Raw genomic sequence first — 23,611 nt, 5'->3', positions numbered from 1 at the left:
AATTTTCGTTTTCCTTTTAATGATCCGAATCTTTAGTGGTTAATAGTTAGTCGCCATTATGTGTGCATAATAGGTGTAATTGTGTTGCCTTTCCTAATTTAATTAACATGGAGGGAAAATTAGTTAATGGGATTGTTTTTAACTTTTAAATTTTTAAATTGTACCGTGTTAAAAAAAATTGATATAAATTGCAAAGTAAAAAAAAAAAACATTTCAAATTTAATTCATACACACGGAAGTAAAAAAAAAAAATTGATCAATGTATGATTTTGATGTATTATTTTATAAATAATAACATAGACATTATTATATTATAGATTGAAAGCATTAATAAGTTAAAATAACATCATTAATCATATTAATCGATCCAATTTGGTAGCTAACCCGTGATTCCCAAGCGGCTGCACCCAAAAAAGAAGAAAAATCTCTTGGTTAATTAACAGAATAAGAAAAACAAAAAAAAAAAGAGAGATTTTTTACGGGAAATAGCAAAATTTTCTGAGAGACCAAAAACAGTACAGTTCCAGATCGCTTTGAAAATCATAAAACCTCGTCAACCCTCACCTTCCAACTAAGCGCGTCTTACACACACGCTCGTCCATGCAACTAGGAAGTAGCTGACACGCCCGACAAAGGAAGTGGGCATCTGCGTCCCGAGAACTGTTTACAAACGCAAGTAAAGTAAAACTTGCACACAGCTTTGGTCTTCATCTCGCTTGCTCATCAGATCAAAACCAAACTGAAAATCAAATCTCCCAAATTCAACTCTTGTCTTTCTTTATTAACTCAAATCTCAGCTTGTGACAGAAAACCCTAACTCTGACCCTAATCAGAATCCTCAATTCGAACCCACGAGAAGTTAAGTCAATTTTGTTGATACCCAATTGTTAGCAAACCCCAAATAGCGAGGGAAGCTGCAATTTTGAAGTCAAATGAGGGATACCCATTAATGATAAATCAAGAAAAATCAAAACTTTATTGTTAAATTTTGTAATGGGTGCAGAAAAGAGAAGGCTTTTCACTCTCTTTTCAGCTGCATTACTATCACTTCTACTTCTCTTGCTCTACTCTTTTTCAACTTTCACTTCTTCTAGGCCTTTTCCTTCGGTGATTCATCACGGGGCTCACTATCCACCTGCTTTTGCTTACTATATTTCGGGCGGCACAGGAGACAAAGATCGGATCTTTCGGTTACTTTTGGCGTTATATCATCCCAGAAATCGGTACCTGTTGCATCTTGCAGCCGATGCGTCTGATGACGAGAGATTGAAGCTTGCTGCGGCGGTTAGGTCGGTGCCGGCGGTAAGGGCTTTTGGTAATGTTGATGTTGTGGGGAAGCCTGACAGAGTTAATTTTGTGGGGTCTAGTAATGTAGCTGCAGTTTTGCGTGCGGCTGCTATTCTGTTGAAGGTTGATAAAGGGTGGAATTGGTTCATTGCCTTAAGTGCTTTGGATTATCCGCTTATTACTCAAGATGGTATGCTTTCCTTTTTAGTATTTTTAAATGTTTTTGTTTGATGAGATTGTTGAACTGTGTTCATTGTATTTGTGGTTATGTGATTTGAGTGTATTACTAAATTATAATTTATTACTGGGTTTTGCTTGCTCTTTGGTCATGATCACAGGAGGATTTGAAAGTGTTAGTTTTTCGGATCAGGATTTGAGGAATTTATGTTGGTTTAGCGTACAATAATAAAACACTAAATTATCAAGGAAAGTAGTAAGGATTATCTGCTTTTTCAGATTTTTGTATTTGAGTCATATTTAAGATTGTTATTGTAGAAATATGGAAATGATACATAGGACTCAAAAGTTTCTTATCTTAAAGTAGACATTTCATTATTATTATTATTATTTTGTTTTAATATATTTCAGTTCGTACTTAAAAAATCAAATCTCTGTAGTTATCAGTATGTTTGCCTTTTCTTTGATCTGGAGGGGGAATTGTGGTGATTAAGTTTATATCAGTTTCTTTGGACTCTGATAGTTTACTGAGTATGAAAGAGATTAAATATGGATGCCAATTAGGCAACGTTTCTGTAGGATGCAATTAGGCATAGGGGGACCAATAAGTTGTGTAGGAGCAGAGTTGGCCTCATGTAGATCTGAGGTCTCAACTTAAACTTTTCTTGCATTGCTGGTGGGTTACAGAGTCGCTGTGCTTGTTCCAAATGTTAATTTTGGCTGACAACCAAATTGACAAAATCTCTTTCATTGAAACAAGCTGTTTGTCCCAATAGATGTTAGATTTATTGGTTGTTCCACTTATTTGTCAGATTGTGTCTAATATTGTGTCTAATATTGTCTAGTCTCTAGCTAGTTGTAGGTCTACAGTGAATTGTCTAGCCCATGCCCATCAAAGTCTGATTTTCTAGTTTTGGTTTGACTTAATTGTCTGGGTAGCTGATGTGTACGTGAGATATGTGCATGGGGGGTACCCATAGTCATAATATATACACACTGAGACTTGTTGTGTTCAAATTAGGCTTAATTGGCATCAAGTTAGCAGGTAGAAAAGAGTCGCGTACTTCTGAGATAAATCTTGAAAGAGCCTATGCACAATGACATCTAGGCCATAGGTGAATTGCCTTCTAATAGAGGAAGTAACTATGTTTTCTCTCTCTCTCTCTCTCTCACACACACACACACACAGAGGGAGGGAGGGAGGGAAAGGAAGTATGGCAGGTGAGACTGAATGATGGGGAGGTAGGTGCACAGGGAGGGAGACATGACGTACACATTACCACTTTTCTGAATGAAGGGGAAAATTTTTTCAACAGAGTACAAGCTTCAAATATTCCATGGGAGTGAAGTGGATCAGAAATCTACTGGAAATAAATGAGGAAAATTCAAGCTCAGTTTCTGGAAAAAACAGCGATGAAGATGAAAAGAAAAAATTTTGGTGAATGTTCAATGTTCTGAGCATTTATCTACTTTCTTGAACCACCTATACCTTCGCTATATCTTTTGTAACTCATCATGGATTTGAAGGAATCGCTTTCGTCAAATAAACAATTGTACGATGATTACTGGGTGGCTAATCTGAGGCTCACTTTAAAGGGCAGAAGCCATTGTATTGCAGCAAGGATTGATTTTCCCGGATTATTGTGCAGGATAAGTTTTCCCATTGAGTGAGACAAATAGTCAATGGCGCTGTTTGTGGATGCGATAATATACTGCCACAAAGGTTTTGACAAGTTTACTTGCTCAAGAGACACTTGGGGGTCTTATAGTTTTATATGTTTCCTTCAGGTGTTATATTGAAAACCTTAGATGTTGATGATAGTTTATTGCTCAAGATTAGGGCTTCTTATTACTCACAAGACAGATTTTGGGAGCCTGTGGTTCCGGTTGTATGCTTATTTGATTGAATGCTACATTTACCATCTCGTAAAACATACTTTAATATCTCTGGTAATATGAGTAATGGCTTTGGATATATTTTCTTCTATGGTTTTTAGTGTGCCTAAATGATCTGATGTCATTAACTCCACCATGTTCTTCTTGTATGCAACTTGTTTTCTTGTGGTGCTTTCTGCATAGACTCTGCAATATATTAATTGTTTGCTTTTATTTTCTGCTTTCAGATCTTGCCCATGCGTTTTCTTCTGTTAGGAGAGATCTCAATTTCATTGATCACACCAGTGACCTTGGATGGAAAGAGTAGGGAAACCCGTTTTGCTGAATTCAGTCATTTATGTTGCTGAGTTTAAATGAAATCTGAAATATCTTTGTCCTTTGTTGCTGCAGATCTCAAAGGATCCAGCCTGTTATAGTTGACCCAGGGCTTTACTTAGCGAGGAAGAGCCAAATTTTTCAAGCTACAGAGAAGCGACCAACGCCTGATGCTTTTAAAGTATTCACAGGCAAAGTCTAATTCTCAAATATATGCTATTTTGCCATTTGAAAATCAAAATTATCTTATTGATATGCTATGTTGTTTAGGTCGCACTGAAAGGGGTTCTTGCATTGCAGGTTCACAGTGGTTTGTCTTAAGTCGATCTTTCCTAGAATTTTGTGTTTTTGGATGGGATAACCTACCTCGCACCCTGCTTATGTATTTCAACAATGTAATGTTATCTCAAGAAGTGTATTTCCACTCTGTCATTTGCAACGCACCGGAGTTTAAGAACACAACCATAAACAGTGATTTGAGATATATGATATGGGACAATCCTCCAAAAATGGAACCTCACTTTCTCAATGTTTCTGATTATGATCAAATGGTTCAAAGTGGAGTTGTCTTTGCCAGACAATTTCAGAAGGATGATCCTGTGCTGAACATGATTGACGAAAAGATCCTCAAGCGTGGACATAATCGAGTTGCTCCGGGGGCGTGGTGCACTGGCCAAAGGAGTTGGTGGATGGATCCTTGCACCCAATGGGGTGATGTCAATGTTTTGAAGCCTGGTCAGCAGGCAACAAAGTTGGAAGATACCATTACAAACCTTCTCGATGACTGGAGCTCCCAGTCGAATCAGTGCAAGTGAAGGCGCATAAGCTGAATGAAGGTTTTTCGGAGTCTTGATGCAATTTTTTTGGCATCGGAAGTTGTAAAATGTTAAAAAAGACTAGAGTCAATTGAGACATTCGTTTGTCTTCTAGGCCATTTTTTGAAGTTACCCCCAAGTCACAGGCTGTAATAGTGTTTATAAGATGGGGCAAGAGATGAAGGGGAGACGAGAGAATCAAGGCAGAGCAACGGAAGTTGATCAATAAGAGGATGAGTATCTCCCACTTTTCCTGCCATTGCACGCTGTTGTATGTTCTACCACTATTCTATATTTCTATTGGAATATGGACGGACACTTTTTTCGGGTACCGGATCAGTCCATTCATTTAGATTAAATTCCAATTTGTTGCATTGATCTTGTTTCATATTTGTTTTGTCCAATTCTCTCTCTCGCTTTCTCCGTCTCTTGTGTCTTTGTTTGTGTATATGCGGGGTTCTTCATGTGCGTTAGCTTCGAAGTGGGATGATGGATTGAATTGACTAGCAGAAGGATATGGCTTTAATCTTAAAATTGTGTCGATCAACAGATGGGAATTCACGGAGGAAATTTCGCCCGAAGTAAATCAGCTTTTGTTACATATGATATATATTTCCCGATTAAGACTAATCTTTTTAAGTGAGATTTGGACAATAAATTTTCTACAATTTGTTGTCGCATTCTTATTTGATTAGAAGTTGGGCAATGGCTTCGTTAACACTCACTCAACAGCGCATTGCGGGGCATGGGGTAACGTAAAAGCCATTGTATTTATAATTTTACTAGCGTGAAGGCCTCGTCTCGCATCTTTCACTTTTCTGATTCTGAGTTTGATCTTTTTCTCTCAAATGGGTCGCTTTCGATTTCTCAAATCCCTCGAAATAATACCCCAAAAATCAAATCTTTCATTTTCCTCTAATTCATTAAAAAGCACAACTATTTTCATCGCCAAAGGCCAAACCTTGATTCTCAATTCTACACCCAGCAGCAAAATCTCACCTTGGTCTCTCCGAAATCATCTTAACTCGTACAGATCAGTTCATGTTACTTCAGATGAAACCCAAGTATCTATTGACATCGAGAAGAAAGACCCACCAAATGCCCAAATTGAAAGAATCTGTAAAATTGTGTTAACCAACACTGCAAATGTAGAATCTTCACTTGATGTTGCTTCAATTGAGGTATCTCCAACGCTTGTTCTTGAGGTTTTGAAGAGATTAAGCAACGCAGGCGTTCTGGCTTTATCGTTCTTTAGGTGGGCTGAGAAGCAAAAAGGGTTTAAATACAGCACTGAGAGCTACAATGCTTTGATTGAATCTCTGGGAAAAGTTAAGCAATTCAAATTGATATGGGACTTGGTGAGTGAAATGAAGCGAAAAAGGTTGCTAACTAATGACACATTTGCTTTAATTTCGAGGCGATATGCGAGAGCTAGGAGGGTTAATGAAGCAATAGATGCTTTTGAGAAAATGGACAAGTTCGGATTGAAGCAAGAATTGCCGGATTTTAATAGATTGATTGATACCTTGTGTAAGTCAAGACATGTGGAGAGGGCACAGGAGGTGTTTGACAAAATGAAGAAGAGAAGATTTGATCCTGATATTAAGTCCTACACGATTTTGTTAGAAGGGTGGGGGCAACAGAAGAATTTGTTGAGCATGAATGAGGTTTATAGAGAAATGAAGGATGATGGTTTTGAGCCAGATGTTGTGAGTTATGGGATAATGATTAATGCACATTGCAGCGCTAAGAGGTATGATGAAGCGGTTGAGTTGTTTCGCGAAATGGAGGCAACGAATTGCAAGCCCAGTCCTCATATTTTCTGTACTTTGATTAATGGGTTGGGGTCTGAGAAGAGGTTAAGCGAAGCTCTCCAGTTTTTTGGACAGTCAAAGAAGAGAGGATTTGAACCGGAGGCGCCTACTTACAATGCTGTTGTGGGGGCTTACTGTTGGTCAATGAGGATTAATGATGCATATAGGATGATGGATGAGATGAGGAAGTGTGGCATTGGTCCAAATTCTCGAACTTATGATATAGTTCTTCATCACCTAATAAAGGCTGGAAGAACAGAAGAGGCTTATTCGGTTTTTAAGAGAATGAGTCGCAAGCCAGGGACTGAGCCAACTGTCAGTACCTATGAGATTGTAGTCAGGATGTTTTGCTACAACGCCCAAGTAGATATGGCGATGAGGATTTGGGATGAGATGAAGGCAAGGGGAGTTCTTCCTGTAATGCACATGTACTCGACATTGATTAATAGCTTGTGCCATGAGGACAAGCTAGATGATGCTTGCAAGTACTTTCAAGAGATGCTGGATATTGGTATTCGACCTCCTGGGCAGTTGTTTAGTAATCTAAAACAAGCTCTTCGAGATGAGGGAATGGAGGAAACTGCTGTTGTTTTGGCTCAGAAGATTGACAAATTGAGGAAAACTCCATTAGTTGATAGAGGTCAATGATAGGAGAGACTCTAAAGCCCCTTTATTTATTTATTTTATGAATTAGCTCCAGAACAAGCTTTCAATGAACAGAGAGAAGTTCTGATACATTCACATTTTATATTTCACCTGATATTGCAAATTATGGCATCCCTGAGATGTTTCGAAAAAAACAGAAGCAACGTGGTTCTTGCTCCATCGAAAACTCGAGTATTTGTTCACTGAGGACTAACACTACAGTTAGACTAACAGTCTTAACACTACAGTTTCCAATTCCCTCAGTTCTGTTCTGCTTTATGCAGCCACTAGTCTGCTTGCTTCCCCTAAATACAATTATTTATCATACATTTAATGACTTGTTGCACAGTATCTAATGTACAGTGGCACAAATAAAAACATTGCTCCACTGTCAAGCTTCTACCCAATCATTTTCCTTCTCTCTGTCTTCAGGCAAACTGAGCAATTGATCAAAAGAGATGCTTCTAACGAAAATAAAATCTAAAACGAAACTTCACTAACGGAAACCAGTTAAAAGCTTCTGATTTACAAATTACTATTAGGGGAAACACCAAAATATAGACGCTTCTAATCTAGGCTAGTCATGTTGATCATCACATCGCTAGAGGCTGAAGATACAAAAGAACAGAGAAGAAAAAGTTACCAAAATGGTCAAGAACTTAAGATTCACCATCGAGCTTCCGATCTGAGATGATTGTGGCACATATTCAGGTACGATCTTTTCAACACCATGAATAAACATCCAGTCATTCAAGTACAAACTCGGGTCGTTAACGCGAACATTGTTGAGATACAAGTCCTTGAGAGATTTCGTGACATTAATCTTGAACCCCTCCAAGAACGTTGGTAACACCGTTCCTTGATCGAAATCAATCAAATCCTGATAAGAAATCTTGCAAGGCACAACATGCCTGAGAAAGATCGATGAATACTCACTGAAGTTACCAAAATAGCCCTGGAAAGCTTCGTCAGGAGGTGCAAACACAGTCAGCACTACAGTCTGGTCCTTGAATCCCACCAGCTGCAGTTGAAGAAATGAAGCCATGACATTGTACCCTTCAGTTGTCAAATACCTAACGGCGTCATCGAAATTCATTTCGCTTCCTCTCACCGATTCCAAGCATTCAACAGATTGACCGAGAGTGAGGTCAGGATCGGCCCCATCTTGGGACTCGGAAACAGAATAATCTGGATCCAGAAACGTCTCTATTCCAAAGATTCTCAGCGACCCGTCATCGTAAATCTCCGGCTGATTAATCTTGACACCGTTGAGTGAAACTTGGTCATCGGACGGCAAAGAAGTGACGATCAAGGTGTGATTAGGGGACATTGTTGGGATCTTGGCATGGTAGGGGAGAGTTTTCATAAAGGTTGAAGGAAAAGAAAGTGGGGAGAAGTGAAGCTGAAGGAGGGCAAGAGAGGGTTGGCCGAATGAAGCGAAAGCGGAATCGGACGGAGAGAAGATTGTGAGCGACGGAGATGGTGGGGTTAAGAATTTGGAGCCGAATTCAAGAGTAAGAGCCATTGATAGGTAGCCGGAGTTTGAGAGGATTTCGACGGCGTCGGAGACGGAGTTGTCGGGGAGAGGATAGGAGAGAGAGAAGAGAGAGAGCAGGGTGAGTGAGATTACAAGTTTCGCCGCCATTGTTGTGGAGGATTCAAGAATTTCGCTGTGGTTGCAGAACTTGGTTCTTTGGTTTTTAAGGGGATTAATCGTTTTGCGGTGCAGGGAGTTAGTTATGGTTTTGGCGGGAGAGTTATAGCACGTGGCAGCTTGGGTGATCCGTAAGTTTGTTAGATTGATGTATTTCATAAGCGAAACTACGAAAATGCCCTTGATGGTTTTTGCGATTAATTATTGTGATTGAATTAAATTAAAATTGTAATTATATTTCGATTTTGCAGGAAAGAGTAATATGAAATTATGTAATATAAAGTCTTTCATCTTAATAAGATTTATTTGAGGATAAATAAAAGAGCAAAACAAAATTTGAGTTGTTCCAAAGTCTACTTGATTTGAAGAGTACTAATTATAGCAACAATCACCATATGAATTTATGATTAGTTAATGATCGACATGCTAATTATATTTGAAGCACAAGATCTAATTCATGATAAAAATAAGATTGTTAGATGAACAGAATAAGATCGAATGCATTATAACTGCTAGGTACTTAGCTAGCTTGATAAGTAACAGCAGAAAACAAATTAATATCTCCCTTTTCAAGTGCAGTCCCATATTTCTATAAACTCGTTTTTTAATTATATAGTGGTAATATTGTTTAACTAGTTTTAATTAGCAAAAGAAAACTACGTAGAACAAGTAAGGGGAATTTTTTTTCAGAAAATAAAACCAAGAAATCACGAAAATGATTGCTCTTTGATGTTCTTTTAGAACAACTGTTGTGATTAATAGAGCCTCAGATAATACTTTAATAAGGTTTCAAGCTAATCTTTTTGCGTATTTTGGGTTTACTTAACATAATTCTTTTCTAGGGGTGGGCATAAACCCACAACCCATGGGTTTACCCAAACCCAAACCAAATTAAATAGTTTTAGTTGGGTAAATCATAAAAATGGGTTAAATGTGAGTTTTATATAGAAAATCATTTCATTATGGGTTGGGTATGGTTTACCCATGGGTCATTAACAAAACCCCAATACTCAAATTTTTCAAATGAAATAAATGAAAACAAAATAAATGAATACAAATAAGTGAAAGGCCACCATTAATTTTTTTACGGCGTGATCAATTATCAACAATTAGAAAATGAAAATAATAGTAAAAATAAATTTAAATTAAATAAATATTGTTGTAAATAACATAAATTTTTTTTCTTATTTACAAAAATAATTCCTCCCACATGGAAGGATCATCATAGAAAGAGCAGGAGACTCTACTAGTGATCAATAATAACTCAGCTTGGACTGGGTCCGATATGCTATATGGCGGCTAATTTTTTGTCAATAATTGAATGTAATGCCCATATTAGGCCCTGTACAAAACTTTACTTACCATATAATGAAATTAAAACATAAAGCATACACACTATATAATATCATAATGTAAATAAAATTAAGGGGGATTGCCACTTTCCCCCTTACAGTAATTAACATATACCATTTACTCCCTTTTTGTTTTTAAATGGCCAAAAATTCCCCTAACAACATAAGTTTACAATATTATCCTTATTTTTAACTACTCTTTTATTTACATTTATTATAAATTAAATAAATTACATGAATAGAAACTAAATTAAAAAAATTAAGTATTAAAATAAGAAATATATGTTTTGATATGAGCAAAAAAATTAATAATAAAATTTTTTCTTGTAATCATTTATTTTGTGAACATTTTCTTATAATAAACATTTTGTAATATTTTAAAATTAAATGTAAAAAGTATAGGTAAAATATTTTATTATTTATCTTATAATAAATTTTTATTTGTCATTCAAGTTTTCTTATAATAATTGTTTTTATCATTTTAGTAATAATTTTCTTATATATTTATTATAAGAAAATTTTCACAAAATAAATAAGTATAAAAAATTATTATTATTAATTTTTTTGTTCATATCAAAGCATAAATTTCTTATTTTTAATGCTTTATTTTTTATTTAGTTTCTATTCATGTGATTTATTTAATTTATAATAAATATAAATAAAAGAGTAGTTGAAAATAAAGGTAATATTGTAAACTTATACTATTATGAGGGTTTTCAGCCATTATAAAAATAGAAGGGGGAAAAATGATATATGTTGATTACTGTAGGGGGAAAACTGACAATCTCCCTAAAATTAAGCGTATAAGTAGATAACATAACGCAAAACTACCAAAACGATAAATAAAAACAAATATTACATAATTAAATAAATAACAAGTGGAAAATTTATTATTAGATTGTTAATGTCATGTTTGTGAAAATTTATTATTACAATGTACGTTCTTATTTATTGAGAAATAATATTTTTTGTGATTAAACTTTATTTTGATTTTCTAATATTCTTTAATTTAAGGATTAAGTTATTGTAAAATTTATAGTTTTTATCCACTATATTTTTTTATATTTTAATATCAATTTAATAATTAATAACAATTAATAATTATTATAATTTTGATATAATTAAATTTTATTAAAATAAAAATTATTTTGATAATAAAATTCAAACCAAACCCAAATGGTTTGGGTTGGGTTGGGTTAAAAATATTTGGGTTGGTTTGGGTTGGATCCAAATTTTTATGGTTTGGTTTGGTTTGACTTAAAATCCAACCCAAACCAACCCATGCCCACCCCTATTCCTTTCACATATTAAAAAAAAATTATTTATTAATATAGTTATGCTACGAGTAATGTTAGATATCCCAACATATAAGTCTTAATTTGAGTCTCAACTAATGTGGCATTCATTTAGTAGACGTGGTTAAATAATTTTATTATCTATGAAATTTCCTATTCAATAGACGAATGACACGCAATATTTGGGACTTAAGTTGGGACTCAAACTATAGGATCCTTATCATTATTAATAGTGCTATATATGTGAACAAAGTTGGGATTTTTTTTAAAAAAAATTTCACATTGAGTTGGGATGAAATTAATGTAACGATTCATCATAAATTGTAGTGCAAGTTAAATTGTTACCAATTTAATTAGCTCACTGTCATGTAATGATGTGTATTAGACAAATACTGAGTTACATTTAATATAATTTACACTACTCACATAAATAGTACATAAGCCCTGTGTATTATTGTATGAAGTCCTTGCATAGCCTATACAGTTAATCATAACCCAAATTTGCAGTACGGTATGTAATTATGTAAAGCATCCCTTCATAATTAACAAAGGTCCTCATTTTGCTGAGGCTTTTTTATTTTATTTTATTTGAATAAAGAAAAGTTTGCAACGGGGCTTATATTGCATGCATAGTTCAAATCATATTAGTTGTTCATATTTCATAAAGATTTGCTGTTATTGGCTCCCATATCTTCTATTGAGAAGTTTAAGTCAAGTCACTAACAATTAATTAATTCAGCTTTGAAGAAGTATGATAATGGTGAGTCTAGCGTTCGTCATTTATATAGTGGTTGCATCTCTTAATTTGCAAGAAGAAATCTGCTCATAATTAAAGTACTTGCCATGAAAAGGAAAAAAAAAAGACGAAATCAAGTTTTAATTAATAAGTCTCACTAAAAATGGAAAAAAAAATCTCATTCTTGGAATGTTAATTCATCTTTCTTTAACCTTTTAGAGTCCAAATCAGACATTAATTGAACCTATAGTTCTATGGAGTACAAGCGTACCTTGATATCCTAATTAACAGGGAAACTTAATAAGCTATGAGATGCTGCTCTCGAATGCTTTGCTCTTAATTTTGACTGGCCTTGTTCTTGCGATGGCTTTGGGCCTGGGTCCAAAAGAGGTTGATTCATGACGGAACTGTCCAAAAGACCAAGTAACCAAATCCAAATCAAAGAATTAAATTAAGCAAAATTAAATTTTTGGGGTAGATATCAAAAACAAGAAATTTAACTGCACATTCTTTTTCTTACGTGAGCATTGCACGGTCTTGAAATAAACATGTAAGCTCAATTTATTTTTTTACCCAATTTTTTTTTTTTTAAATTTCATCTGGGAATCTTAACGTTGTTTCCTCTTAATTGAAGCTGATATTATTACTATATCTATGAAGTATGATTATTTGGGAATCTTATTGTTGTTTCCTCTTAATTGAAGCTATTATAATAGTATTACTATATCTATAATTCTTTCTCACAAACAAAAATATAGCATAAGAGACACGTGCATGAATTTTAGATAAATTAGGAACGCATATTGATCAATAATTGAGCATTTCATTTGTTATGTAACATAAACATACCACGTCTAAGCCACCAACATAATTTTCCATTCGATGAACTTTAGGTATATATGAAAGATCAAACGAAAAAAAAAAATGAAAGGCTTGAAGTTGAAAGTTCTTCTATTATATATACATCAGTACTATACAGTTGATTTGTAAACAGAACGGTCAACAAAAATATTTTATTTATAATTTATTTCTCCTTTTGCTTTAAAAACGTTTCATTCAAACTATTCTATTCTATCAAAGCATTCTGTGGACTAAAAATTAAAAAAATGCTCTTGATTACATAACAAAACCAAACACATACTCTAACCAGACATTTCTTATGGGTTTGATATTTTCACTTTTGGTTTAGAGGTTGCCACGTTTATGTCCGAGGCTTGAGAAAAGAAGAATATCATGGCAAGAGATGTGACATTTTGTGGTAATAACCGGAAAATATATATATATATATATGATTGATATATTGCAGTTACACCATTACCCAATTTATGGACCACTAGTTAGACTTGCTTATAAGAAATTTATGATAATTTATTATGGGGAAAAAAATCTTTTGCAGACATATAATTGTCGTATTAGTTCATATTGCATTATTTATATTTAGGTAAATGTTCAATTAATCTATATAATTTTAGTCAATTACTCATTTTATTTAGTCCATATATTTTAAAATATTACTTAAAAGGTTTTTGTTCTATCTTTAGTTTCATCAAAATTTATCACATTGTTCTCTATTTTTCAAGTAGTGCATACCTATTTGACTAGAATTTTAAGTTATATTATATGAATGTATAATTTTACCTTGAAAAGTCGAAATGCAATAGACATAGAAGTAACCACAATGAGAGGGTGCTAGCCAATTCAATTGGTAAAATCTCTTAAATTGAAACCAAAAATTTAGGGTTTGAACCTCATTCGCATGGTGGTTGATGAGTAAAGTTACCTTTAGTCTTTAATTAAAAAAAAATTTTAAAGGCATAGACATTTTGAATAATTTTCAAAAAATACAATGACTAATTGGGTAACAATTAACTCAAACTATAAAAAATAAAGGAGCATTTACCTATTTTATTTTATGAAAAAAGCTCATACGCACTCTTTTAAAATCAATCCCTTAATCGTTCAGCTCTTTCACCGTCATGTTTTGTTACGTACCATAATTCAATCCATAGTAATGATGTATTTGTTAAGTGAATATGCACTATTTGAATATAAACATGCAATATGTCATGTCCTTTGTTATGAAACTTTGGTTTAAGTAATTTCATTAGATAATCTTATTGAATTTATATATTGTTGGTGGGCTTGACCAAGAATTTTTAGGTATCCGACCTAAAAGATTAGCCTATTGGATGAAGTAACTTAACTTACTTATAAGCCCAAATAACTCCCCTTACTAGCAAATGTAGAAAACAACTCAACATCCCTCTCCTCGAATGAAATTACTGTCGAACCTCAGTCCTTTCATTCAACACACTTCAATTGTTCCAAAACTACATTCCAACTATTAGGATATGTCTCTGATATCACGTGTTTAGGAGAGGACTTGGTCAATGATTTCTAGATATACATCACAAAAGATTGATTGGGTAGAGTGACTTATCGTATTTATAAGCACAAGAAGCTCTCTTTTACTAGGGATATAACTCAACAGATTCAATGTTGATATTTATATATATAGATCTTATGTCGTATACTTTGTAAAAATATTAGCACATACCTGACATTAGCATGATCAGCACGTTATAGAATTGTACATCTTGGTATTACGAATGATCCTGATAAGGATTTTATCTGTAAATAATTAATGCTATGTGTTTTAGTCTGTGTTCGCAGTTGGCTGTCACGGTCGTTCAAGGTAGCTTGTCATAAAAATTTCGCAGGGATCACTTACAATAAACAGCTTAACCATGTGATCTTTTATATATATATATATATAGAGAGAGAGAGAGAGAGAGAGAGAGAGAGAGTGAGAGAAATGCGATCAGAGAGTGAGGGCTGAATAATTATCTTGAATTAATTATACTTTTAAAATTGATAGAAGAGTAAAACGACGTTTACCAAAACTTCAGCTAACTGTGTCTCTGCCTAGCTGGCCTTGGCTTGCCTTCAAATTCAATTATATAATCAGAACTCAAATTTCATGGCCAATATTGATTATGCTCTCCGGCTAGCTGTTGGCTATAAATAAGTAATTACAAACTCTATCACTTTCCTTAATCAGTTGGTACGGTAATTTACTTGGTCAATATTTATGTAAATTTCGGGAATGCACAGCTTTTAACATCATTTCAATTTTGCATGTATGCTTTAATGAATTAGTTTGTAGCTTACTAATTATCGTGGTTTTATTTATTCCTTTTTCTTTCTTTATTTCATTCATTCCTCTTCATTTTCCGTTCCCCAACTCGATATGTGGTACGTTCATAATTTTATTTTGCACATGATCTGTTTTCGTTTTTCTATTAATTTCAAGTCTCTTGCACATGATTTGTCAATGTGCAGGATTCTTCGAAAACATAATCTTATTCTTCCAAATCCATTAATTAAATTCAAATCAGAAATTTTTTCGATCAGTTCTGGTAATTTTATTTGGGTACCAAATATATATCGTATTGTATTCGATTAAATTGAATCGTATAATTATTTCTATATAGAGAGGAAATTAGGGATTTGTTTTTAAGGATGGCCATTTAACTGATATTGTCAATGTGCATGTATAGGAGATATTTTTAAGAAGAAAGACAGCTTGTTATTAATTAATCAAATGATTTGAATGGGTAGGCTGCAGACATTTTAAAATTAATTTCCTATTTCAAAATTTTTGAAATAACTTACGTAAAATTGTTGCATGCATGTAATGGTGGCAATAAAACATTTTACCCAAATGAATTCAAATAAATTAATTTGCAAAAAAATAATAATAATTTTAATGAAAGAAATTCCGGGGGAGCGCCGGTTTTTGTGGGTACGTGCAGGCCAACAACCATGAATGAAACTCAATAATTAATGCATAATTATAAACAGAAAATGACATTTTTGAATTATGAAGGTGGGGAGAGCGTTTCAAGCCATGAAATTTCCTCAAGTGGACACCAATTTTGGGTGAAGAAAAGACTTGACACACATAAGATATAGAGATTGGAATGAAGTTGCCATCTTCTAGGAGTTACTTCACCTATAATTCTTCAATTATTGGTCCCATTTTATTAAATTCATCCCCCTATCATTGTAAGAAAAGTAACCAAAATTTTGTATTCTTCCATGAAATAATTTAACAGCCACTGTTTCATTTGATTGTTTTTTCCCATGTCAATGATAAGAATCAAACACAAGACCCAATACCCCATCCCAAACAATCGATACAAGAGAAGAAGCCATGTAAATTGTCTTTAAATTAAAAAAAATAAAATAAGGGATTTTTTTGGGCTGTTAAATTAGCAAGTACATAACATAGGCATTAATGATTCATTCAATATATAATAAATATGATCAATATGAATATGACCAGTGGAAATTATTGTAAGCCAATAAACAAGCAATCTTTATGTAACTGTCTAATTAATTAAAAAAATCATAAACATTAGGTTGTATCATTATTCTTATTACAAATTCTTCAATTTTATTGTGAACCGTGACGTGAACATTGCGTGCGATAAGTTAGAAGGGCCAATTTTTAAGCAAATCCCAAATTCAGCAAACTAACTAAAAACTCATAAATAATGGTGTAATGCATGTAGGGTTTTCTAATTTTTTGATAAGTTAACTACTTACAAGAAAGGAAATTAAGAACCCACCAAGCACAGCAGCTATGTTTGAAAATTTTTTGAACGTGTTCATGGGTTGACTCAATAATTACCGTCCATTTTTCCCTTAACTGGAAAAACATCCCTTTCTTATTTGCAATAATGCAATAAATATGGGCTCCATTTCTTTTAATTTAAACAATTTTGTTTTTCTTGTACATATATGAATAGCTATCCCCGTCGGCACAGGAAACAGCAAGAACCCTTGCAGAGAAACTTCACCACAAAAAATGAGAAAAATGATTCCAAGAATTTAATCATTGGGAAGCTTTGCACATTATTGATTGATGCTTGTAATCATAGACCTTGATCAAATCATTTCAACTTCTCTGTAAGATAAATATATTAGCTGTCACCAAAAGACAGTCTAATTGATTAGTCATTGGCAATGAAAGCAATTGGTAAAGAGTTCATTTTTTTTTTTTTAGTACGAACATATTTATAAAGAAAGAGTAACACGTTCATAGAAAAATTCATTTCAACCACAGACCAATCACTTATTTTTGTGAAAACTTTAACATTAAGGGATAATGGCATATTGCAAAAACTATAAGGGATAAGTGACAAAATTCAAAGAGAAAATGTCAATCTTCCATTAAAAAAAATGCAAATATCTTTATATTTATGAAAATTGATAGCTTATTGGAATTTCTGAGTAACAGAAACAACCGCTCACACATTGGCATTCCAATAAATCTCAAAATTTCCGTATAAGAAACCTGTATTCAAAATGTCATGATACCCCTAAATCTATAATTTTTTTTTTTTTTTTACTTATGATAACCCTGTACCTATCACTCTTTAGGCAGCTAGGTTAGTACGCAAATTTAACGATGGGGGCGATCATCATTTTAGATTTTAATTAATAGCAATCGATGAATAGACTGATTTTGAAATGTGAAATGAGCGGAAAAAAAACAGTGGGCACTACAGTGTCATTTTGTGTAGCTAGCCACTACCGCGTAAACTGAGAGTGCAACAGTTTAAGTTTAATTTGGTTTCTTTGGAGCAAAGAAAACAGCAGGATTACAGCTCCTCATTAACCTGTCATAAAAGCTAACAACTAAGACCAAGATATAAAATTTTATTTATTTATTAATTAAGAGCCAATGAGAATCCAAACCCGAATGACAAGTTGTCAGCGGTGATATTTTCAAATTTCAGAAGAAATATGGTATGCGTTGCATGATTAATTTTTAGAGACACGGGTCATTATCATAATCGATTGTCATTTTTAAATTATATGTACAAAACTTGCTCCAGGACCAGGATCCCTCTATAAATATATAGAAGACCTCAGTTTCATCTCTATCTCTATTTCCAAACTCTCTCAGCTTTCAATTTGCCTCTGCTTTTAGCAAAAGATGGGTGTGCTTGATCATCTATTGGATTTGTTTGAAACTACACCAAGAGGGAAGAAACGCAAGCCCATGCAGGTATGCTAATCTCTAGGACCCAAAACCTTTTTAACTCTCTAAACTGGATCGCTGTGTCGACTTCGTTTATTGAGTAATTAATATTGTTTTTTTTTTTTTTTTTTTTTTACAGACAGTTGATATCAAGGTGAAAATGGACTGTGATGGGTGTGAGAGAAAAGTTAGAAATGCTGTTTCTTCCATTAGAGGTACACATATATACATACGTGAATCTTATTACACCAGCTCCCTCTCTCTCTTCAAAGCCGGCCCTGTTAAATTAGTGAACACACATCATTCATGCAAAAAATTAAAAACATTTCAAACACTACTCTTTCAAAAGGGTTTCAATTTCTATTTATGTTTCGTTCTTCCCTTCAACTTTAGCAGCTCATTTTTTGGGCCTTTATTTACGGCTACTAGGCGCTAGGTATATATATCTCAGAATATCTGTCAGCAAGTCCATTATGTAGATATATACTAGTCAAAGAAGATCATATTTTCAGCTTCCTCGTATGGGAAACAGTAAAATCATTAATTTCCTGCAGAGTTTTGGGTGGTGATGATTCAATGCTCAACATCTGAGTTGTGCTCTTAGTAGCGTCCAAACAGGCCCTTGTTAATTAAATGAGCGCTAGCTAACTCATAGTTAAATTGCTGTCTTAATTAGGTGCCAAGTCAGTGGAGGTGAACAGGAAGCAAAGCCGGGTAACAGTGACAGGCTATGTTGACCCGAACAAGGTCTTAAAGAAAGTGAAAAGCACAGGCAAGAGAGCTGAGTTTTGGCCTTACGTGCCGTACAATTTGGTGGCGTACCCATATGTGGCTCAGGCTTATGACAAGAAAGCACCGTCTGGTTATGTTAAGAACGTGGTCCAAGCACTCCCTAGTCCTAATGCAACCGACGAGAGGCTCACTACACTCTTCAGTGATGAAAACCCAAACGCATGTTCCATTATGTGAGCAATATTTTAGCAGGATCGATCAAAGTAGCACGATTTTCTCTAGAACCCAAAGTGCTTCTTGCCGATATTAGGACATGCATGGTTGGATATAGCCTTTTATAGTTACGGTATGTAGTTAATTTGAGTTAAGTGCTTGAATTTGTAATTTTCCGGAGGAAAATTTTGTTCTGTACTTCGATTATGAGAGTTAAAAAATAAATAAATAAATAAATTCACTACAGACTAAGATAAAAGTTCCCAAAGTTTCGATTTGAAGTCATTGATTTAAAGTGAAGGTTAATCTTACTACTTTGTGACCCAAAGAGACGTGTGTATTGAAAGAATTCTTAAGATCGAAGAGAGTTGAGAGAAGCTGAATATTACTATTTTATTAAGCTTTAAATGTGAAATACAGAGAGATGGTTTATATAGCTACTTAGCTGCATCCAGCTTATACATCACATTTGCAAACACACGAAATGCATGTTAAGAATTTAATCATAACCGTACATTTCTAACTAACTCATCCAATTATGTAAAGTCAGAGGAATCTCTGTATAGCTATTTTGCCAGCTGGAATCTTCTAGCTTGTCACGTGTGATCTTCAATCTATCTCTCGTGTGTGTAACATCCTTGCTCAGCAAGTATGCTTCAGTCAATACTCCCACATGACTAGAATCAGGTTCAGCTTCATTCAATATTTCAACATCCCTTCTCAAACTTAAATCTCTGGAAGAGACTTTAAGTTTGTTTCTGAAGAAGCTGAACTTGGGATAAGTAAGTGGTTTGGTTAACACATCAGCAATTTGATCATTGCTTGAGACAAATGCAACTTCTACTTCTTTCTTTTCAACCATGTCTCTTACAAAGTGAATGTCGATTTCTATGTGTTTGGTTTTTGAATGAAGAACTGGATTTGTAGCAATTACTGCTGCACTAGTACTGTCACTCAACAATAATGGAGTGCAGCTGAGCTTTACATTTATTTCTTTGAGAACAGAGCAAATCCAAGTTATTTCTGCACATGCTAATGCGATGGCTCTATATTCAGATTCTGCTGATGATTTTGACACAACACTCTGTTTCTTAGAACTCCAGCTGACCAAGTTATCACCCAAGTAAATGCAATAACCACTGGTAGATCTTCTGTCATCAGGATCACTTCCCCAATCAGCATCGGAATAGGCTATCAAATCAAATGAGTCTGACTTCCTGAAACTTAAACCATAGTCAACAGTTTCTTTCAAATACCTTAGGACCCGTTTGCAAGCTAACCAATGAGGCTGCAAAGGACTTGCCATAAATTGACTTAGCTTATTTACTGCATAAGCAATTTCTGGCCTGGTGAGTACAGCATATTGCAGTCCTCCAATAGCTCTTCTATACTGAGTAGGGTCAGAGTATTTGGTTCCCAGAAACTTACTCAACTTATCAGTTGTTGCAAGTGGAGTATCAGCTCCATTACAGTTCTGTAGATCAAACTTTGCAAGTAACTCCTTTAGATATTTGGTTTGAGATAGCACTAGTGTGTTTTCATTTCTTGTTACCTCAATACCAAGAAAGAAATTTAACTGTCCCAAATCCTTGAGAGCAAAGGTACTACTTAAGTCCTGAACTAATTGTTCAATCTCAATGTTATTGCTTCCAGTGACTATGATATCATCAACATAGATCAGTAAAATAACTACATCATTTCCATTCTGTTTGAAGAACAAAGATGTGTTTGATTTTGCTCTGCAAAAATTCCATGACTCCAGCACTGATTTCAGTTTGTTAAACCAAGCTCTAGGAGCTTGTTTAAGCCCATAGAGAGCTTTCTGTAACTTGCAGATATGCCTTGGATAATCTGGATTTACAAACCTTCTGGTTGAGGCATGTACACAGTTTCAGTTAGCTCCCCATTTAGAAAGGCATTATTGATGTCAACTTGTCTTAGTTTCCAGTCATTTACAACAGCAAGGTTTAGAACAATCCTTATGGTTGCAGCCTTAACTACTGGACTAAAAGTTTCCTGGTAATCCACTCCTTCAGTTTGTAGAAAAACCTTTGCCACTAACCTGGCTTTGTATCTGCTTATTGACCCATCAGAATTTTGCTTAACTCTAAAAATCCACTTATTTCCCACCAACTTCATATTTTGTTCTGGAGGAACTAAGCACCAAGTTTGATTGTTTACTAAAGCATTGAACTCCTCTTGCATAGCTAGTTTCCAGTTTTGATCATTCAAAGCTGCAGTAACACTTGAGGGTGTGTTTAGGGATAAGGCTTTTTCTGTATTAAAAACTTTAGGTTTGAAGATTCCAGCTTTAGCTCTGGTTATCATGGGATGTGAGGATTTTATTTGAGGTATGAGTTGAGGCATTTCAGGAGTTTGATCTTGAAGATGGTTGGTTTCAGATGTGTCAGAACAGTTTGAAGGATTTTGAGTATTTGATTGTGCATTTGAAGCATTGTTGAGCACAGAACAAGTAGTCTCATTATTGTTATCAGAACTCAGATCATTAGAAGGAGTAATTTCCAAATTTTGACTATCAGATGGATTTACACCAGTTGCTGTTGCCTCATGACTGTGACTCTCAGAAGGAAAAGACACAGTGAGGAATTTACTAAAGGTGTTTGTAAGTTCAACTGACTGTTTTGGTTCGGTACACATGAACTCTGGATCTGTTTGGAAAGGGAAAGAGTTTTCATTGAAATTTACATGTGCAGCAATGTATATTCTTCCACTTGAGCTAAGACACATGTAACCTTTATGTAAGTGACTAAACCCCAAGTTTACACACTTTGAAGTGTGGAAACTGAACTTATGACTATTGTAGGGTCTCAGAAATGGATAACACTCACAGCCAAAAATCTTTATAATGGAATAATTTGGTTTCTTTGAATAGAGAGATTCAAAAGGTGTTTTGTCATTGAGGACAGATGTACTGGTTCTGTTTATAAGATAGGCTGCATTTGAGAAGGCTTCCCACCAGAACTTTAAAGGTAAGTTGGCTTGAGAAAGAAGAGTCAAACCAGATTCTACAAGATGCCTATGTTTCCTTTCAGCCTTTCCATTTTGGTGATGGGTGTATGGACAAGAATATCTTAAGGATATTCCTTCATGTTTCAGATAGGTTTCAAAAGCTTTGTATTCACCCCCCATATCACATTGTAAGGCTTTTATTTTTAGCTCAAGGCTTTTTTCAATCTGGTTCTTAAAGGTGATGAATGCTGTAAGTGCTTGAGACTTTTGTGCTAAACCATAAATCCAGGTGTAGCTTGTTTTATCATCAATGAAAGCTATGTAATATCTAAACCCTTGATTTGAAATAGTAGGAGCAGGGCCCCAGAGGTCACTGTGAATAATTTCCAGAGCATGTTTTGTTTTGGTTTCACTGCTTTTGAATGACAGTCTATGCTGTTTTCCATATTGACATGCTTTGCAGAAAGACAAATCAACATTTTTATTCCCGAAAGAAATGTTACAAGCTGACAAAGTTTTCCTAAGTGCAACCACATTAGGATGACCTAATCTCAAGTGCCACAGGTCCAGCACTTTGTTACTTGTACATTTTTCACTACAATTTACAGAAAGCATAGACTCTGGTTTATGACCTTTATTTACTAAGAATAGGCTTAAATTGATAGTAGATGATGATAGAACAGACTTGGCTTGACTGGAATTAAGAGGCAAACACAGCAGCTTGTATAATCCATCTTTAGCCATTCCTCTCATAAGAACACTCCCCCTTCTATTGTCCTTAACAGCACAAAATGATTCATTGAATTCAATATAGACATCATTGTCATGCAAAAGTTTTGAGACACTAATCAAATTTTTAGTTATTTCAGGGACATGGAGTATGTGATTGAGTTTAATATGAGGTAATGTGTGTGGTTCAAGTGTACTGAGCAATAAATGACCAATAGAAATTATTTTAAGTTTAGCTCCATTACCTACTGCAAGCTGATCACTCCCTTTATACTCTGAGCTGATGTTGAGATTATTGAAATCATTTGAGATGTGGTTTGTTGCTCCATTGTCAAGATACCATGCACCATCTCTGTTTCCTCCATTTTCATCTACATAAGCACTTCTTCGATTTGGCATTTGATTTGGTACATAATTCTTTTTGAACCTGTACCAGCAGTGAGCAGCAGTGTGATTCTTCCTGAAGCAGATCTGACAAGGTCCCTTAGGGTCATCTTCATCAATCTGACTTTTGCCTTTGGCCTTATCAGATGCATTTGATCCTTGATTAAAATTTCCTCCACTAAACTGCCTTGCATTTGAGTTTCCAGGCAGTCTTCCACCATAGCTGTTGTTATTTCCATTGAAGTTGAAGTTTCCTTGCCAGTTTCTTCTTTGATTTCCTATTTGATAAGCTAGGTTAGCTTGATAGTCCATGTTATTAACAGAATGTTGATGCTCTATCATATTTTCATGATTCAGCAGCATTCCATACACTTCAGAAGGCATAGTGCTCTCGGGCCTAGCATTGATTGTAGTAACAATCGAGTCATACTCATGACCTAAGCCAGCAAGTAAGCAGAGTACAAAATCTTCATCGCTCATGTTGTTGCCAACTGCTCTTAATGCATCTAATGTAGTCTTCATTCTTGTATAGTACTCATGCACTG

The 23,611-nt window shown here is 34.6% G+C and overlaps 4 protein-coding genes across 5 annotated transcripts; 3 read left to right on the top strand and 1 right to left on the bottom strand.

The window, feature by feature from the left end:
- The first annotated feature begins 642 nt into the window (after positions 1 to 642).
- LOC102629140 (beta-glucuronosyltransferase GlcAT14A) lies at positions 643 to 4,878 on the top strand. Of its 2 annotated transcripts, none has more exons than XM_006468763.4 (4): positions 643 to 1,477; positions 3,588 to 3,663; positions 3,751 to 3,866; positions 3,946 to 4,878. In XM_006468763.4, the coding sequence occupies exons 1-4, from the start codon at positions 994 to 996 to the stop codon at positions 4,488 to 4,490; spliced, it is 1,221 nt and encodes a 406-aa protein (XP_006468826.1). In that variant the 5' UTR covers positions 643 to 993; the 3' UTR covers positions 4,491 to 4,878. The 2 variants fall into 2 exon arrangements, with proteins under 2 accessions (XP_006468826.1, XP_006468827.1); XM_006468764.4 differs by having other exon boundaries at positions 647 to 1,477; positions 3,976 to 4,878.
- A 143-nt stretch (positions 4,879 to 5,021) lies between these two features.
- Positions 5,022 to 7,127, top strand: LOC102629628 (pentatricopeptide repeat-containing protein At1g71060, mitochondrial). Its single transcript, XM_006468765.4, has one exon. The coding sequence runs from the start codon at positions 5,339 to 5,341 to the stop codon at positions 6,950 to 6,952; it is 1,614 nt and encodes a 537-aa protein (XP_006468828.1). The 5' UTR covers positions 5,022 to 5,338; the 3' UTR covers positions 6,953 to 7,127.
- Positions 7,128 to 7,550: 423 nt separating this feature from the next.
- Positions 7,551 to 8,904, bottom strand: LOC112497200 (putative fasciclin-like arabinogalactan protein 20). Its single transcript, XM_025094948.2, has one exon. The coding sequence runs from the start codon at positions 8,760 to 8,762 to the stop codon at positions 7,551 to 7,553; it is 1,212 nt and encodes a 403-aa protein (XP_024950716.2). The 5' UTR covers positions 8,763 to 8,904.
- Positions 8,905 to 17,897: 8,993 nt separating this feature from the next.
- LOC102629909 (heavy metal-associated isoprenylated plant protein 22) lies at positions 17,898 to 19,229 on the top strand. The gene is made up of 3 exons (XM_006468766.4): positions 17,898 to 18,065; positions 18,178 to 18,253; positions 18,715 to 19,229. Exons 1-3 carry the CDS (start codon positions 17,994 to 17,996, stop codon positions 19,005 to 19,007), a joined length of 441 nt encoding a protein of 146 aa, XP_006468829.1. The 5' UTR covers positions 17,898 to 17,993; the 3' UTR covers positions 19,008 to 19,229.
- The last annotated feature ends 4,382 nt before the right edge of the window (positions 19,230 to 23,611 follow it).

This window comes from Citrus sinensis, chromosome 2, assembly GCF_022201045.2.
Source record: "Citrus sinensis cultivar Valencia sweet orange chromosome 2, DVS_A1.0, whole genome shotgun sequence".
Lineage (NCBI taxonomy): Eukaryota > Viridiplantae > Streptophyta > Magnoliopsida > Sapindales > Rutaceae > Citrus > Citrus sinensis.
This window is presented reverse-complemented; position numbering and strand designations above follow the sequence as displayed.